The sequence below is a fragment of the Manis pentadactyla genome, chromosome 4 (genome assembly GCF_030020395.1).
Source record: "Manis pentadactyla isolate mManPen7 chromosome 4, mManPen7.hap1, whole genome shotgun sequence".
NCBI lineage: Eukaryota > Metazoa > Chordata > Mammalia > Pholidota > Manidae > Manis > Manis pentadactyla.
Window position 1 is genome coordinate 254414 of NC_080022.1, and position 16042 is coordinate 270455.

Below are 16042 nucleotides of genomic sequence, written 5' to 3' on the forward strand. Positions count from 1 at the left end.
GGCCCTCCAGTCAGGGCCCCCAGCAAAGCCGTGGGGCCATGACTTCTTGAGGGTGTGGCCCAGTGTGACCATAGCGGGGGCCAGGGGAGGAGGGAGGTCGGGCCAAGGCCTGACCCTGTCTTGCTGCCCCACTGCACCCCAGGGGCTCTGGGCCCTCCCATCTCCCTGGGGGAGCCTCACAGTCCAGTGGGGGACAGCCAAGTCCAGAACTGCTCTAGAGCCTACACAGCCCAGAGGGGACAGGACTTGGACCCCCTAGGACTTGTGGCCCACCTGCTCTAGGGGCTGCTGGGAACCAGGTCTCGTGGGAGTGTCTGGACTGAGGCTCTCTGAGGTTGGGGGGGCTCATCAGCGCAGGGAGGAGGGTACACAGGGTGAGGACTCCTTACCAAATGTGGATACAAAATAATTTATTAAAAAATGTGCAATTCAGGAGGGTGGGATGGACTCGCGGGGGCTGGGCTCCCTGCCACTGCCTTCTGTGGGTCCCCCTAGTTGGAGGGGGTTTAGCATGCCCCACCCTCGGGGAGGAGTCTGGGAAGGAGTAGTGGGTGAAATGTGAAAATAAGCTCGGCGAGCCCCTCCCTCCTCAGCAAGGGGCCATTCACTGCGCCTACAGGGAGGGGCCTACCCGGCAGCCTCTCCTGGGCCGTTTTCCCCACCTGTATGATGGGAGTTAGTGGGTAGACTCTGGGGCCCATAGGAGCCTGTGATTCTTGGAGGCTTTGGGGACCATTCTGACCAACCCACGAGAACCCAGCCCCATAGAGTTGGGGGCAGGTGAGCTGAATAGGGTATGGGGTTCTCAGAGATGTTGGGGCTCCTCTGGGGATTGGGAGAGCAACTCCCAACAGCTGCTGCACTCCCGTGACCCCAGTGTGGGTCAAAGACTCACACGTGGAGCTGTGGTGGGGTGGCCAACCCTAGTTGTCAGCCAGGGGCCCAAGAGAGGTGGTGGTGGTGGTGGTGGTGACAGCGGTGGGGGCCCGGGGGAGGCAGCGCAGGGTCCCGGTCTTGAGGGCACACTGCACCGGCCAGAGCACCACGCAGAACAGCACAAGCAGGAGGGCTGTGATGAGCGCCATGCGCCTCCAGTCCCCACAGCGGGCCCAGCAGCGGGCCAGGCGGCCCCGATGATGGGCAGGTCCCGGGGCAGGTGTGGGCACAGTGGGTTGAGTGGGCTTGCTCAGACCCACATCCACACTCACGAAGCCAGGTGTTGGGAGGCCGCTGGCCGAGGGCGAGGGGCGGCAGCACAGTCTCGTGCCCTCCAGCCACACGGGCTCCTCCTGTCGCAGGTGCCCTGGCAGCTTGGCCTGCAGCTGGCGGCTGGTGCGCAGTGCAGGGGCCCCGGCAGCAGGTACAGCTGTGGGTTGCCGGCAGAACGGGCAGGGCACAGCCTCGCCACCAGGCTGGCCTGTCGGCTGGGCAGCTGCCAACCGTGCCAGGCACTCCAGGCAGAAGACGTGGCTGCAGGAGAGCTCCTTGGGCGTCTTGAAGATGTTGTCATAGCCCGAGAAGCAGATGGAGCACTCTAGAGGGGAGGCCACCTTCTCGGAGCCTGGGGTGCTGGGGGTCCCGGGGGACCTGGGGCTGCTGGCTGAGCTGGGGGACCTGGGCCCCATGGCTGTTGGGCTGCTCCGGCTGGGGGGTGGCACGGCCGTGTGCCATACCTGCTGACTGGATGGCATGGTGCTGAGCTGTGGGACGACAGGCCACTGTGAGTGACCGCAGCCTGCCCTTTCCGGATCCACGCACTGTCCCTTTCTTTTGCCTGGAACCAGCACCAGAGACCCTGGGAAGGCCACTGGCCCCCGGTGGGCAATTCCAAAGAGTGCCGTCTTATCATCTCTTTCTGACTCGAAGTCTTTCTGCTAAGTAACCCTGTGTCCCCCACTTCCTCACATGCTGAGGTCGGGGTGAGCATCCGGGGGCTCTAAGAACGTGCACAGGGGCATCGTGCTGACTGCTTATTGGACACCTCCTGCCCACCGTGCCCTGCCTGGCAGTGCAACCTGGGCAGAAATAAAGGTGGTGATGACAATGTCCCACAATAGTGACTAGTGACTCTGGGCTGTGCAAGGCTGGGCCCAGGTCATGTGACACACAACAGGCGCTGTGTGGAGTAGCAGCTCAGAGGGTGGGGGGTGACTCAGCCAGGGCCACCCAGTCAGAAGGCCAGCGGGACCTGGGCTCTCATGGGAGGGGTGTGGCTCTGGGTCAGGTTAAGTGGGTTTGAACACAGATCCTGGTGCTCACGCCTGATTTGCTTGGCACACGCCCAGTTTGCAGGCAGCCCTGTGAGGGCAGGGGGCTGGGCCTGGCCAGGTGAGGGTCAGGACTCTTGGCCGTGGCAGGTCGGGCTGCGGGAAGTCAGGGAGGGTCTGAGCAGGGTGGGAGCCCGCCCAAGGAGGGTCTGTCTCCCAGCCATGCTGTTGGAACCAGCAGGGCCTGATGCCAGCCCTTGGGCCTGGAGGTGCACCTCAGCCTGTGGGGAGGGGGCAGGAGGTGGACGAGCCCCAGCCACCCTCTGGGCCAGCCTGCCACCCCAGGGGCCGCGCGAGCGTGCAGCCGACATCCTCCTCCTGACCCACTCACGTTTGCACAGGGGACTTGCCCGTCCCCCAGGCCCGGCCCCCCCTCCCACCCCTGCCCGGGGCCAAGGTCTCCACCCCAGGCAGCCGCACAGGTCCTGCCTGAATGAGGGGCAGGTAAGGTTAGTGCACAGAGGAGACCACGGCCTTTGGGAAGACCCTGGCCACGTGTCCTTGTGGAGCCCAGGAGGCTCCCCCAGAAGTGACCCCAACCCTGACTCTGGTTGGTCCAGGTGGGCCAGTGGGTGACTTAGAGGTGACACGCCGTGAAGGCTCAGGTTGCTGCATCATGACTGTGACTTCTGTGAGTCATGGTGATGTCACTGTGATGTCACCAGTGCCCCTGGCACCTCAGCATGGAGGTCACCACATCCTGGAGGTCACCACATCCTGGAGGTCACCACATCCTGGAGGTCACCACATCCTGGTGATAGCTGTGGCCACAAGCTTAGTGGCAGCCTCAGAGGATCTGGGGGAACCCTGGGCTGTTCACCCTCAGGTCGCTGTGCTCCATATAACTGGTTTCTTGGCACTGAGGCCCCACCCCTCCCCAGAGGCACCCCACCCTGAGCTTGTACAGGTGAGAGGTGAATGCCAGCTGAGCCGGCCGTACCTGGTGGGTGGAGGTCAGTAGGGCCTCGGCATGAGCTTCTTGGCTGGCCACGGCCAGGCTCCGAGCTCTCCTGCCCAGCTCCCCTGAACTGGGTAGGCCTGTGCTCCACCTGGCAGGTGTCCCTCTGTGGAGCTGGCTGCCAGCAGCTGTCCCAGTGGCACTAGTCTGGCAGGTGTGCCCTCTGCTCTGTCCAAGCAGGTGGGCTGCAGGGGGATGCGTGCGCTCTTCCAGGTGTGGATTTCTGTCCGGAGCAGGTGTTAGTTCTCTGGGCGTGTGCTCCTGGCAGGTGTATTTATACATTCCAGGTCATGCTGGCCAGGGGTGGGGCCAGGGGCCTCTGGGATTGGCTGGCCTCCCATCCTCTCCCTGGCAGGCTGGGAAGCAGAGGGTGGGGAGTCAGAGGTGAAAGGTCAGAGCCTGGGGTGAGGCTGCGGGGCATTATAGACATCCACAGCCTGCACAAGTCTGGAGGGAGCTGGATGCTTGGATAAAACCTTTCCATGGCCCCTGGGATGCTGGAGAAGCCCCTCTGGAGACAGATCTGCTCCTTGACCCTGTTCAAGGCCCTGGTGGCACCTGAGCTCCCGGGTGGGCCTCCTAGAAAGGGCCCCTCTGAGGACAGCAGCCCCTGGTTCCTGCCCCCTCCCCCACCCATACACCCACTCAGCACGCACATGCACACACACGCACGGCTTCCCAGGTTCGTGCTTCTGCTGCCCCAGCCCACCCCTCTCCTGCAGCCCTCACGCGCTGGGAGTGAGGTCTGGGAAGAAATCAGGAAGCACCCCCTGGGTGTGGCATCGGGGGTGAGGCCAAGTCAGGGACCAGGCTGGCCACAGGACTTGTTTCAGGTAGTGTCTCCTGGGGCAGCCATGGTCACACATGGAGGAGCAGAGATCCCGAAGTCCAAGGAAGCCCCTGACCCAGCTGGGAGGTCCAGGAATCTTCCTGGGTTAGAAGGGAGCAGTTTTAGCCAGCCAGTGGGGGGTCCTAGCCAACCGAAGGGTCAGCCCGTGCGAACGCCTGGCTTGCAGCTGGCAAGAGCCTGGGGGTTGGGCTGGGAACGAGCCACCCTGTGCCTGAGATGCCCCAGCCACACTCCTGCCTCACACCTGCCCTCCTGGCCCCCAGGGGCATGGCTGGCTCTCCTGCTCCCAAGCTTCTCTGCCCCTGGCTATGACCAGCACACATAATGCACCTCGGTGCCACTCAGACGGGGCCCCTGCTGCTGGGCTGGGCCCGGGGCGTGGGATGGACCCCCAATCCCAAGCCTGTGGCAGTGGGTGTTGGGCTTGGTGAGGCTGGGAGAGTGGGTCCACCGGGTTGGGGGTTAGCCCCCTCACCCCATAGACACCTCGGGCTATGCCCACACCTGGCAGTTGCCCACTGACCGCCTCAGCAGGTGGCCTAGGACCCCCAGAGGCTGCCCAGCCCCAACAGCACTAGAAGCACAAGAGCCAACAGAGGTCAGAGGTCAGGAAGAAGTCCCAAGCCTTAGGAGGCTGGGCCACAGTAGGATGGGGAGGGGTGGCTAGGTAGAGGCTGGGGCAGAGGGGGGCTGAGACTCTCATGGAAACTGAGATGGGGTGACTATGGGTGGGGGCTGCCCCATTCCTGCCAGAGGAGAAGAAGGACTTGGGCTGAGGAGGGGGCTGGGTTCCAGGGTCGGCCCCATAACCAGATATCATCTCAGTGAGGGTCTTTGGGTGGAGACAGGGGAGGGAGACCCAGGAAGGGGGCAGGGACAGGGAAGGGGGTGCCTGGAGAGGGGCTAGAGTGGGGAGATGTGGGCCCAGAGAGGGGTGCGGATCCAGGGGGAGGGCTGGGACTCAGTGTGGGGAGCTACTGCGTGGCGGGGCCCAGCTGGAGCTCTGGTTCCTATAGGGGTTGTGACTCAGGTCACATGCTACCTCCAGGAAGTGTCTTGGTCCCCACTCGGGACCTGGCTGGCCTTCCAAGGGCTCCTGGGAATATCCCGGCTCTGAAGTCACTCGAGTTCCTCAGACACAGTCAGTGCCCAGAGGCCAACGGCCTGAGGAATGTGCCATCTGCGCCAGTGCCCTGGCCTTGCTGTGCAGGAGGTAGGGCAGCTCAGGACCTGGCTGGCCCACCTGGTAGCCACACACTGGGTCACTGCCCATCCTGGCAGACGGGCAGATGGCACTTGAAGCCGTGCTCACACGTGTCCTCTATGGGAGTGCACGCACCAGTGGGCTGGCCAGGCTGAGTGCAGGCGGGCACACCCGTTGGGGATCGGGGCTGCCACCATGTGACCCCACAGTCTGGGGACTCCCTGGACCGAGGAGAGCCCGTGGCCCTCAGGGACCACCCCTGTCCAGGTGTGGCTCTTGGATGTTGGGAGTTCTGGGCTGGACAGGATTCTCCTTGGCCGGGTGAGGAGAGAGGCCTGCAGCCCCCCGGTCCCACTGGATGTGCTCCCCCACTCCAGCTCTGGGGACAGAACCGACCTCAGAGTCCTGAGCATGGCTGGCCGGGGCAGGCAGGGGGGCTTCAGGGCTCACTTGGGGCCTGGGTGCTTGCCCAGTGCCAGGGGACCTGCTGACTGCTCTGCCCCCCCACCCCCCCACGCCAGCCAGGGCACATCAGGGCCGTGCATCTGACACGGGCAGGAACTAGTGTCCCCACCGTCCAGTGCTGGGGAGGCAGACGCGGAGGCCACCCAGAAGCAGGGGCTCCGGAGTGCGGTGCGCATGCAGGTCTGGCCACAGCCTATGGCTCTGGGCCCTGGGCTCCTGAAAGGCTCAGCATTGCCCTCTGGGAACCAGGCGGCCCTGCCAGGCTGACCAGTGGACTCAGCCATTCCTGCCCCCTCCCATCTCGCCACGGCCAGCTCCTTCTGGGCTCCCCAGGGCCCTGGCCAGGAACTCTGCTCTCGCATCACCTCAGGCTGCGGTGGGCTCTCACTCTTGCTGACCTCAGGGTTCTCAGTGTTTCCGGTGCGGGGTCGCTGCCAGCTGTGACCCAAGGCTGCGCCTGCTGTCCAACCCCCACACCATGCTCACCTGCATATGGGGGCTGTGGGAGGGCCCCCGGCAATTGGCATACTGCGGAGTCAGGCGCCCCACCTGCCTGCTCTGTCCTGAGCTGCTGTCTTTTGTGGGTGCCTGGAGTCTCGGTAAGGGCTGGGTGAGGCGCTCAGGATAGAAACTGGGGAAGCGGCTGCGCAGGGCCCCCACTGCTTGTGCCCCGCCCCTGCCAGGCCTCCCAACCGACCTCAGGCACTCCCCTCCCCCCATACCTTTCTAGCCTGGACCCCTGTCGGGGTTACAGGGCTGGAGAGTCCAGTGACCCCATCCCCCACTGTCTGGGGGCCTGAGACAGCTGGTCCCAGGGATGCCTAGCAGAGGGGAGACCAGCACGGCTGAGGGCCCACAGGGACAGGCCCCATAGGCCTTGAAGGTCAGGGGAGGGCGTGTGGGGCCTGCAGGCCACAGGTTGTGGGCTGGAGGGGGCCCAGGGGAGGCACCGGGAGCCGAATGACCCCAGGTTTCTGGTTTGCACCTTGGAGAGGAGATGGGGAGGTGGGAACCAGCTGGGGGACCGTCTGTGCTGGGCCTGGCCAAACACTGGTCAGCATTTCCCGTCATCTCCAAACTGGAAGCCTATGTGCAAACTGGGTGTGGGGCAAGGGCGTCTCCTCCTGTCTGCCTCCCTCCCTACAGGGGCCACAGCTAGGGTGGCACGGTGGGCTCCGCGGCCTCAGGGGCCACCCGGGCCGGTCCCCTGGGACTCATTCTGGGGGGAGGGGGCCGGACCCTGCGCCAGCCACTAGGAAATCACCAAGTCAGCCTGGCTAGGCATTCCCCCCACAGCTGCAGACACTGGCTCGAAGTCAGGTGGACTCAGGGACGGCCAAGGGCCCTGAGGGGTTCTCAACCGTAGAGAAGGGGTGGCTCTGGGGGCCAGCTTCCCTACCATGGCTGGGCCCTGGGGGCACCAAGGGTCGACCTGAGCCCACAGCAACCTCACTGCCCCTCAAGGCTGTCAGCTGTGGGGCAGGAATTCTCCAGAACAAAGGACAGGGCCTCAGGGAGACTTGCTGTGCTCTGGCTGCTCTGGTGTGTGGGCCCAGGGTAGAGCAGAGGCTCCCACAGGTGCCCCTCTGGCCACAGACCTCAGACCTGTCGTTCCCAAGGACAGGAAGAGTAGGTATCTAAGGCCTGCAGTGGACAGCCGCAGCCAGGGCAGGGCCGCCTGCTGCCGTTCAGTCCTGGCCGGCTCTGGCAGGGGTGTCCAGGGATGAAGCCGGGGGCAGTCCCACCACCTGTCAGCAGAGTCCCCATACCCACCAGCCCCTCCAAAGAGCCATCCACTCACTGGCTTGGGGAGGAACCCCTGCCTCCCCACGGTGACCCCGGCCTGTACTCCGCCCATTTGTGACTTCCTCCTGGGGTCTGTGAGCCGAGACCCATGGGCGTCCTGTCCGCGAGGGGGCCTACAGTCACTGGTAACCTCCATGTCCCTCCCTACAGGAAAGCCTCCCTAAGAGGCACCCACACTTTTCCCAGCCCAGTTCCTGACGGGGCTGGGGGGGCCACTGGGCTGTCCTTCATGAGACGGCTTGGGACAAGGTCCCTCTTCCAGTGATCACAACCTGAAAGGTGGAACCCGCCCAGGAGAGGCGCAGGGATAGGGTGGGGGTGCTGGTCCCGTGGAGGGGCCCCCATGCCTCCCTGTGCCGTCCCCACCTGGGGTAGTGGCTCTGGCAGTGGGGCAGGCGGGGCCAGGCCTGGGTGGGGCTCCTTCACTTAGAAACATGAACCTCAAGAGTGGTGAGGGCAGGAGGGGAAGCCCTGAATAATTTATTTGACAGATTTTAAGCCAGCATGCCCTCTGGGCTGCTAGACGGTCTCTAGTTCAAGTTTTGATGCACGAGCTCATATCCTTAAACTGTAAACACTCAAGATGGGTCTCGTGGTGCTGAAGAGGGTGACCTGCAGGTCTGCCTTGGCCCCTCCAGGTGGACCGAACTTTGAAGGCTTCGGTCATGACCAGGGCATGTGTGTAGGGTGGGGCTGGCAACGCCACAGGAACCCAGCGGTCCTCAGCCAGCTGAGCCAGAAACGTGTCTGGAGGCCTAGTGCAGCCAGAAGGGAAGGCCAGCCAGCACGGTCCTCTGCAGGCTGGGGAGGCCAGTCATGCACGCAGCAGTCCCAGGTAGGCGTGGCCCTGGGCACAGGTGTCCCTGTGGGGGCCCGGTCTTGATCCCCAGCCGCTTCGGACCAGTGTCCATCTCTGCGTGGTTGAGGACAGCAGTGCCTGAGGCCCACACATGGGGGCAGGTCAGGTGGGGGTGGATGAAAACAGTGCCTCTGGGGCTTTTCTACAAAATGCATTTCTACTTAAAAACAGACAGAAGTCAGGAAACCCACTCCTGCGGCTCCTGGAAATGGGTGTCTGGGCAGGGATTTGTCCGCCACAGAAAGACAGCCCTGCAGGCACCTCTCCTTGGAAAGCCTGCACCACCACAGGCTCCACCACTGTCGGGGACACCCAAAGGCCTCAGTCTCCCTCCTCCTAGCCGGGTGCTCAGGGGCCACTCGGCCTGGTGGTGCAGCTGTCAGCCCTCGGCGGGCCCCACCCCACAGGCTCTTGGGAGCTCCCTGTCCCTCCTGAGAGGCACAGACCTTGCAGGGCCGCCCCCGTAAGCCTGTCCGGGGATGCCCGCTCCTGCTCAGTGACCCCAAGCAGCTGTGGGCAGGGAAAGAGGAAGTGGTGTGGCAGCTGGGTGGGCTCCCAAGCTGAGCCAGGGACCGTGTCCTGGCCTGTCCCAAGGCCTCACTGGGCAGTGCCTGCCCTCTTGTGCTGGGCCCCCTCCAAGGTGGGGTGAGGAGTTGCAGGGGGGCCTTCAGGTCAGACATTGCTGACCCGAGTCTCTACCGAGGAGACAGAAGTAGGGCCCGCGTCTCTGTCCAAGGTCCGCTCGTGCCTGACGTAGCGTGGCTTCCGCACTGAAACAGGGTCAGAGACAGTGGGTCAAGAGTGGGTCTGGGATGCCAGGGGCGGCCCCGGGTCACAGCCCTGACCGGAACTCTCGGGGGTCGGGTGTGGAGCAGCCAGTGGGGAGACAAGCCAGAGCTGCAGCCTGTGGGCACAGGCAGTTCTGTGCTGAATGCCCTATTCATCCTGGGCGCCCTCGCCTCACGCCCGGGGCCCTGGGCCTGGCCTTCCCAGAAGGCACAGCTCACACGATGCCACGTAGGGCTGGATGAGGCCCCCAGAGACATGTCCCCATCCTGATCCCTGGCACCTGAGGGTGTACCCTAGGAAAAGGCTCTTTGCAGACATGGTAAGACCAGGAGGGAAGAGAAGGCCCAGAGGGGAAAGGCCACGTGGAGCTGGGAGGGGAGGCTGGAGGCGCCACAAGCCCAGGGGCTTCCCCAGGGGGCACCCCCACCACCACCACCCTGATTCTGGTCTCTGCGCTCCGGAACCTAGAGACTGTCCTGGGGGCCGGGGCCCTGTCCGAGGGATCTGATGCAGCCGCCCCAGGAGACTGACACAGAGCACGTAAGAAGTCGAAGTACTGCTTTGGAGAAATCAGACTCTGGTGTTTTACCAAGCAGGACAGACCGAGCCTTGACCAAGTCACCTCTCTGTCCCCAGAGGAGGGCCACCCTCACCTGTCCCCACTCCAGACCTCTGCACAGGGTCAGACACAGACTGGGGAGGTCGGGGGCTCCTGGCCCCTGGCCCCTGTGCCCGCTGCTGCTCAGGAAGAGCCAAGGGCCTGGCTCAGGGCCAAGCGAGGATGGCAGGGATGACAGGCTGACAACTCAAAATGAACGGGGAAGGCAGAGAAGCTGTGGTTGGTTGAAGGGCCTGGGCCGGCGTCCCAAGAGCTGGTGGGGGTGCACGGCCAGGTCCCTGCTGAGCCCAGCCCATCCCTGCAGCGGCCCTGGGAGGGCAGCTGATCCTGCAGATGGGACGGTCCAGGAAACACCCAGCACCTGGCATCGTGAATTCTTGCACAGGGACAGACAGTGTGAGCTGACATACCTGAGGATTGTGGTGGGGGGATCATCGCAGCCTTGGAAAGGAGAAAAGGCAGTGAGGCCAGGGGGTCCAGCACCACTCCGGACACGGCAGCCTGGCCTCCCTGCTACTTACTGTTTCAGCAGGCTGCAGGGCAGGGGCTGCGGGGCAACAGACAGGTGTCAGCAGGCAGCTCCCTCACCTTGGGTGGGGGTCCGCAGGGCCTGCAAAGGCTCTCACACAATTCCAGGCCCAGCAAAGTCGCAATCCATGCCTGCCCAACAGGGCCCTCAGCCTGGCTGTCTGCCTGGCCACATTCCCACCTGCACTGGTGGTAGGGGGCCGCCAAGTGCCTTAGTGGGAGCCACCCAGGGCCATGGGCATGCCTCGTGACCGCCACACCCACCCCGCAGCTGTCTGGTGCTGGGGCAGAGAGAGCCACTGCATGTGCCACACTGGGACCCCTGAGCCACTGCACAGCAGCCTCCCAGGGCCGATTCCAAGCTACAGGCCCACGAGGGCTCCGGGGCTGGCTAAGGGTGGGTGCACAGGGTGAGGGGGCCTCTGATGGGCTGGGCTCTGCCTAGTTGCCACTGAGGTGTCAGACCCGCCAGCCAGACCACCCCCCGTCACCCAGGAAGGCCACAGCAGGAGTGACTCCTGTCTCTTTGGGGAGGATGGGCAGAGCCAGGGCAAGCTGGGGTGAGGGGAGCCCCACTGTCCCTGCCCCAGCCTGACCTTCAGCCCCAGCAGACAGAGCTGCAGGGCAGAGGCAGCCCCAAGGCCGGGGATGCCTGCCCAGCCCTACCTCTCGTTGGCAACCCCACCATGACACCGAGATGCTGTGTCCACCAAAGCCTTTGCACTGAGACCCCCAGGAAATCTGTGCAGGATCATTCCCGGGAAGCACCTGCCCCACTCTCGGGCGTGAGAAGCACGGGACAGCACAGTGCCCTGGCGCTGTTTCTTGAGACGGCTTTGCACTGGCTGCCCCTGACCCTTCTCTGCTTCAGCAGTGCTGCGGCTCGAGTAGGGGTGTGCACTGAGCAGGACCCCTCTGGATGGGCAGGGCTGCCGTGGTGGCATGAGGGAATACCTTTGTTTCTTCCATAGAAGACCTTGGGGAGCTTACTGGCACGCTTGAGGTAGAAGAACCCAGCCACGGAGAGGATGAGGCCGGAGCTGATGAGGAACGTCCCCAGGAGGAGGGCAGCTGCCGCCTGGTGGCCGCCTGCGCGCAAAGTGGGCGGCTGGGGCGGCCGGCCCAGCGGGCTCCCCACGGGACCATGCTCCCCGGACACACGGGGGCCCCCACAGCTTCGGGAGCCCCTCACAGGCCCACCCACCTGGCAGCAGGCTCTGGGGAGCTGACTCGGCTTCTCATGGGGAGGCAGGACCTGAGTTCCCCGTCTCCTTCCTCAAGACTCGGTGCAGATGGGGGCCCCGCACCCCCTGGCCTGCCGGGTCAGAGCCTGCAACCCAGCGGCTGGGACTCAGCCTTCAGCCTCGGCACTTGGGTGCCCGTTCACTGTCACTGGAGGGAACTTCCCAGCGCTGTCATCTCTGCCTATGTGGGGCCAGGAGAGGCTGGTGGGCAGATGGCTGAGAGCCCTGGATAGTCGCTGACCCATCAGCTGGGGCAATGTGCTCTTACATGCCTGTGGGGATGCCCTCCTGACCCTGAGATACAGGACGGGCACGTCTGTGGCTATACTGGAGCCCAGCAGGATGCCAGCTGAGGGGGCGAGCGTGTCCCGCCTCAGATTTGCCACAGCATCAACGAGCTCACTAGCTGGACTCGCCAGCACCACCTGCAGACCCGACTGCCAGACTCAGCCTCGTGCCACAGGAGGCCGGCTGCCTGAGCCGGCCCCACCCTTAGATGCTGCTCTGTGCAGTGGGCCTCAGCAGGCCGGGCCGGCACATGGCCACTGCTTCCGGTCCTGACTCGTGCAGAGAGCCTTGGTCCTCGGCCCAGGTCCAACACGTCCTCTGCTGAAGGACCAGGGTCTAGGGGGACACAACTGCCAGCAGGACCTGGTCACCTCAGAAGAGGAGGTGGCCACTGCCGACACAGGCCCCACTCCAACAGCAGGGCCCTTGCGGCTGAGCCGGGTGGACAGAGGCCCAGGAGATGGGCCCTGTGTGTCCCTCAGAATCGCGAGGACCAGGGTAGGGTGCACATGCAGTGTTTGCAGTCTCCTCCGGGCCAACATTCTAGAAGAGCAGCTGGGGACAGGGGCAAGGGGACCTTCAGTGTCCTCTGATCTCTGATCTCCTGCGTTCTCCTACAGACCAAGGGGCTGGGTGGGCACAGGAAAGGTGTGCAGCTGCGAGGGCTTCTGCTAAGCAGGACCAATCAGAGGCCCGTGGAGGGCGATGGCAGAGCCCCCACCGTCAACCTGCTCGGTGTCAGCAGACCCCAGCCCCTGGGTGGCCGGACCCTCTGCTGGCCCCCTCCATGACCAGGATGGGTGGAGTTGGATCTCAAGGGGTCAGGGTCTGCACTGAACGGCTTGGGTGCCCCTCCCCCAGGGCCTACACAGAGGCTCACCAAAATTTGGCCGCCCAGGCATGGCTGTGCTTCTGTTCACTGGGAGCTGGGTGCCCCGGCCAGCGACTGTAAGGAAGGAAGCCATCAGGGCTGCTGGCTCTGTGGGCAGCCCAGACCCACTGGGGTGTCCTGGACCATGCATGGGAACCCCACGGAGGACCCCCAGGGATGCAGCCCCAAAGGGAATCCAGGCACGAAAGAGAGGGGCCCTGGGGATAGAGGTGCCCCCCACGGCCATCCAGAATGGACAGGAGGGCTTGGGCGGGACCCTGGGTTCATTTGACAAATGTTCAGAGTCCCCCAGAACCAGGGGATGTGGACTGCCAGTGAGAGGAGGCAGGGTGGGTATGGAGGGGGAGGGGTGCCCGGGGCGCCAACGTACGGCCTCGGCACTCGGAGCCGTTGTTGGTCCCATTCCTGCACCGGATGCAGCTGACGCTCCCATCGTCGTTCCAGTGCCGGTAGCAGCCTGTCCCGAGAGAAGGCCACTCAGCTCAAGGCAAACCCGTGTTAGCCGACCATCTTCTGGACTTTGCAAAACAACGTTCATTCAAGAGTGTTAATAACCGGCTCTGGGAGTTTGGCTGGAAGGGCACTCCCATTTCAGAAAAGGCAACAAGCCCAACCCCAGGTAGCCCTCTCTCCCACAGGGCTCTCATGGGCTCCTTCACAGGACACTGCAGGAAACGCTTTAGAGCCCAGGGATGGAATCTGAAATCAGCAGGTGTCACGTAGGCCTCATGCTCTGGAGAGGACCACAGGCAAGTGTCCACCTCCTGCCACTAAGTCTTCACCCGACCTGGACCAGGGCCAGGGACCTGCGGCTGCCATGCGTGGCCAGGCCCAGCCCATTATGGCACTGCCTGCAGCAACTCGCTCCCTCTATTGCCCCTGCACCCTTCCCCAGGGGGTCCCAGACTGGGGATCCAGAGAGCTGTCTGCCCCAACCTGGGGATAAACCACAGGCCTATCTTCATGGATTTCACCAATACAATGTTTAATGTACACACAGTGGTCACTGTGACATGAAGATCTTCTGCAGTGACACCAGATGGCAGGGCCTGAAGCATGACGTGGGGACAGCGGTGAGCAGCGGCAGCCCTCAGTGCTGGGGGCACACGGGCTGAGGGCCATGCCGGGAACCCGCGCCAGGCCAATGGCAGCCACAGCAGCCCAGCCCTTCCTTCCCTCAGCATCTCTCGGGAGGGGTGGGCCCCATGGGAGGCATGTGACGTGTACTCAGCGGTCGGCTCCAGGGGCCTGGGAACTCGCGTCCTGGGCACATGCCTAGCACCTGTTCTCCTGAGAAGCACCCCTCTGACCAGCTCCAAGGTAACTGGGCTCCTCAGCGAGGCTGCCCGGAGCTGCTGGCCATGAGGTGTGTACGGGGACAGAGCAGGATGGGAGAGCCCGGACCTGTGACCACACAGCTTTAGGAGCCAAGGGTGACTTTATGGAGCCAATAAAGCCCCTTTGAAAAACCGCCTGGTACCTGGCTTCCTGGGTTCCCCAGGCTCAACCGATGAGTAAGGACAGTCACTCCCTGGCAGGCCCAGGAAAAGATACTCGGGACCTCGAGAAGAGAGAAATTCACCCAAATGTATGGGATCGCAGGCAGTCTGATGGCGAGTCCTTAGCGTGCTTCCTAGCCTTGAGAAGGTTTACAAGTTCAGTCTGAGCTCCCCACACCCCCGCCCCACCAGGAGGAAAGAAGCATCACCAGTGTCAGGAGCACTGTGCCCACAGACTGGTGCAAGGGCTCGCTGTCCTTCAGCCACCCAGTCTGGTGCCTGTTCCTGGCCACCTCTGCCCAATCCGGCACGTGGCACGGGGCTGCCGCTCCTCACACAGCAGGCCTTACGCAGCCCTGTTAGCTGCAGTTCTCAGCCCAGGGGGGCACACCCCAGCAGGGAGCAGCAAAGCCTGCCCCTGCCAAGCCCCCAGAGCCATGGCTGCCCCTCCTTCCCACCAGGAAGAGGCGCCAGGCTGCTGGCTGGAGGGGAGGATTAGCTGGAGCCCTGGCACTCTCCTGCTGCCCTGCTCACTCCAGCCCCTCACCCAGCTCCTGGTCCCATGCTGGCATCCTTCCCGAGAGGCTGGTGTGCCGTGCTGCTCACATTTGGCGTGAGCTTGGCAAAGCACGGATGAGCACCACCCTGTCACCAAGGCGGGTCAGGTCTGCTCACACCAGAGTGGCTTACCTGGGCCACACAGGCTTGTACCTGGGCAGGTAGTGTTGATGTCTTCCATGTCCACACAACATTCAGGCTGCTGGCCCTGGAGGGGAGATGGCAGTGAGCTTCCAGCCCAGCTAGGCAGCTCATGCAGGCCAGGAGGGCGAGGCTGCACCGGCATCCACAGAGGGGGTGCCTCGCGAGCTCATCTCAATGCCCAAGGCTCCAACCTCTACTAGAACCAGCATCGGGTGCCCGTCCCCTTACCTGGAGGGAGGTGAGGACTCACGGCCACACGCATGGACACTCTCTGGGACAGAACACGCAAAGACCAAATAAACTGAAGCATGTTCCTCAGCGCCCAGCTTCCAGAGGCCAGGGAGGGGGAATCCCTCGGGGTCCCACTGACAGGTCCCCCACAGAGGTGGCCAGCCCGGGGCAGTGGTTCAGGGGACTGAACGAGGCCTGCGTGTCCATGTGCAGAGAGGGCAGTGCGCTGTGCAGAAACTCGGGCTGCCATTTATGGGGCCGGGTGTGGTGTCTCACCAAGCTGAGCTGTTGTGTCTTGTGACCAGACCCCGTGGACAGTTAGGGACATCTAAGGAGTGGCATGGAGTGTCCATGCCACCATGGGAGGGGCTGAAGTCTGGCTCACAGCCAAAGGCAGACCTGGGACTGTGGCCCAGCCATCCTGTCCCACCCCCGTGGCAGAGGGGGACTGTCTGGAAGGCCCCACCCGGCCACACTGTGGGGCTGGGCGCGTGTGGCCAGCCCAGGGGAGCCAGGGCACCAGCCGTGGACCCTGCCTGACAGGGTGAGCGGTCTTTGTCCAGCCCAGCAGCAGGGCAGGCACCTCAGGGCTCTGGCCGGTGCCACTGGGCAGCTCTGCAGAGACCCTTTTCAGATGCAGCAGCAACTTCAGTTTGGCAAAAAGGTCCTAGCAGGCAACACGGTGCAGATGCAAGTTGTGGGCCCTCCAAGAGACATGGGCTTCCCTGGACCTGATGGAGGCCGCCATTGGTGTCCCTGGGGCCACGGTAACCCTTAAAGGTCAAAGGCAAAGCACCCACCACCTCCACGAGGGGACCGGACGCAAGGGTTCCGATCTGGC

At 63.8% G+C, this 16042-nt stretch overlaps 2 protein-coding genes across 12 annotated transcripts in view; both read right to left on the reverse strand.

Moving 5' to 3' along the window:
- Positions 1 to 393: 393 nt before the first annotated feature.
- RNF223 (ring finger protein 223) lies at positions 394 to 3706 on the reverse strand. The gene is made up of 2 exons (XM_036882753.2): positions 3208 to 3706; positions 394 to 1700 (listed from the first exon to the last, which is right to left on the reverse strand). Exons 1-2 carry the CDS (start codon positions 3505 to 3507, stop codon positions 924 to 926), a joined length of 1077 nt encoding a protein of 358 aa, XP_036738648.1. The 5' UTR covers positions 3508 to 3706; the 3' UTR covers positions 394 to 923.
- A 4290-nt stretch (positions 3707 to 7996) lies between these two features.
- The window catches only part of C4H1orf159 (chromosome 4 C1orf159 homolog), a 37357-nt gene continuing 29311 nt past the window's right edge, over positions 7997 to 16042 (reverse strand). For 5 of the 11 annotated variants that reach the window (XM_057499583.1, XM_036882616.2, XM_036882614.2 and 2 more), the window contains 9 exons: positions 14959 to 15034; positions 14250 to 14330; positions 13744 to 13818; positions 13140 to 13226; positions 12758 to 12823; positions 11300 to 11434; positions 10339 to 10364; positions 10228 to 10258; positions 7997 to 9179 (listed from right to left, as the gene is read on the reverse strand). In XM_057499583.1, the coding sequence (XP_057355566.1) occupies positions 9082 to 9179; positions 10228 to 10258; positions 10339 to 10364; positions 11300 to 11434; positions 12758 to 12823; positions 13140 to 13226; positions 13744 to 13818; positions 14250 to 14330; positions 14959 to 15034 (675 nt within the window). In that variant the 3' untranslated portion in view covers positions 7997 to 9081. Of the gene's footprint in view, positions 9180 to 10227; positions 10259 to 10338; positions 10365 to 11299; positions 11435 to 11549; positions 11676 to 11754; positions 11884 to 11903; positions 12433 to 12757; positions 12824 to 13139; positions 13227 to 13743; positions 13819 to 14249; positions 14331 to 14958; positions 15035 to 16042 lie in introns of those variants that run through there. The other 6 variants (XM_057499585.1, XM_057499584.1, XM_057499586.1 and 3 more) reach the window with 6 other exon arrangements.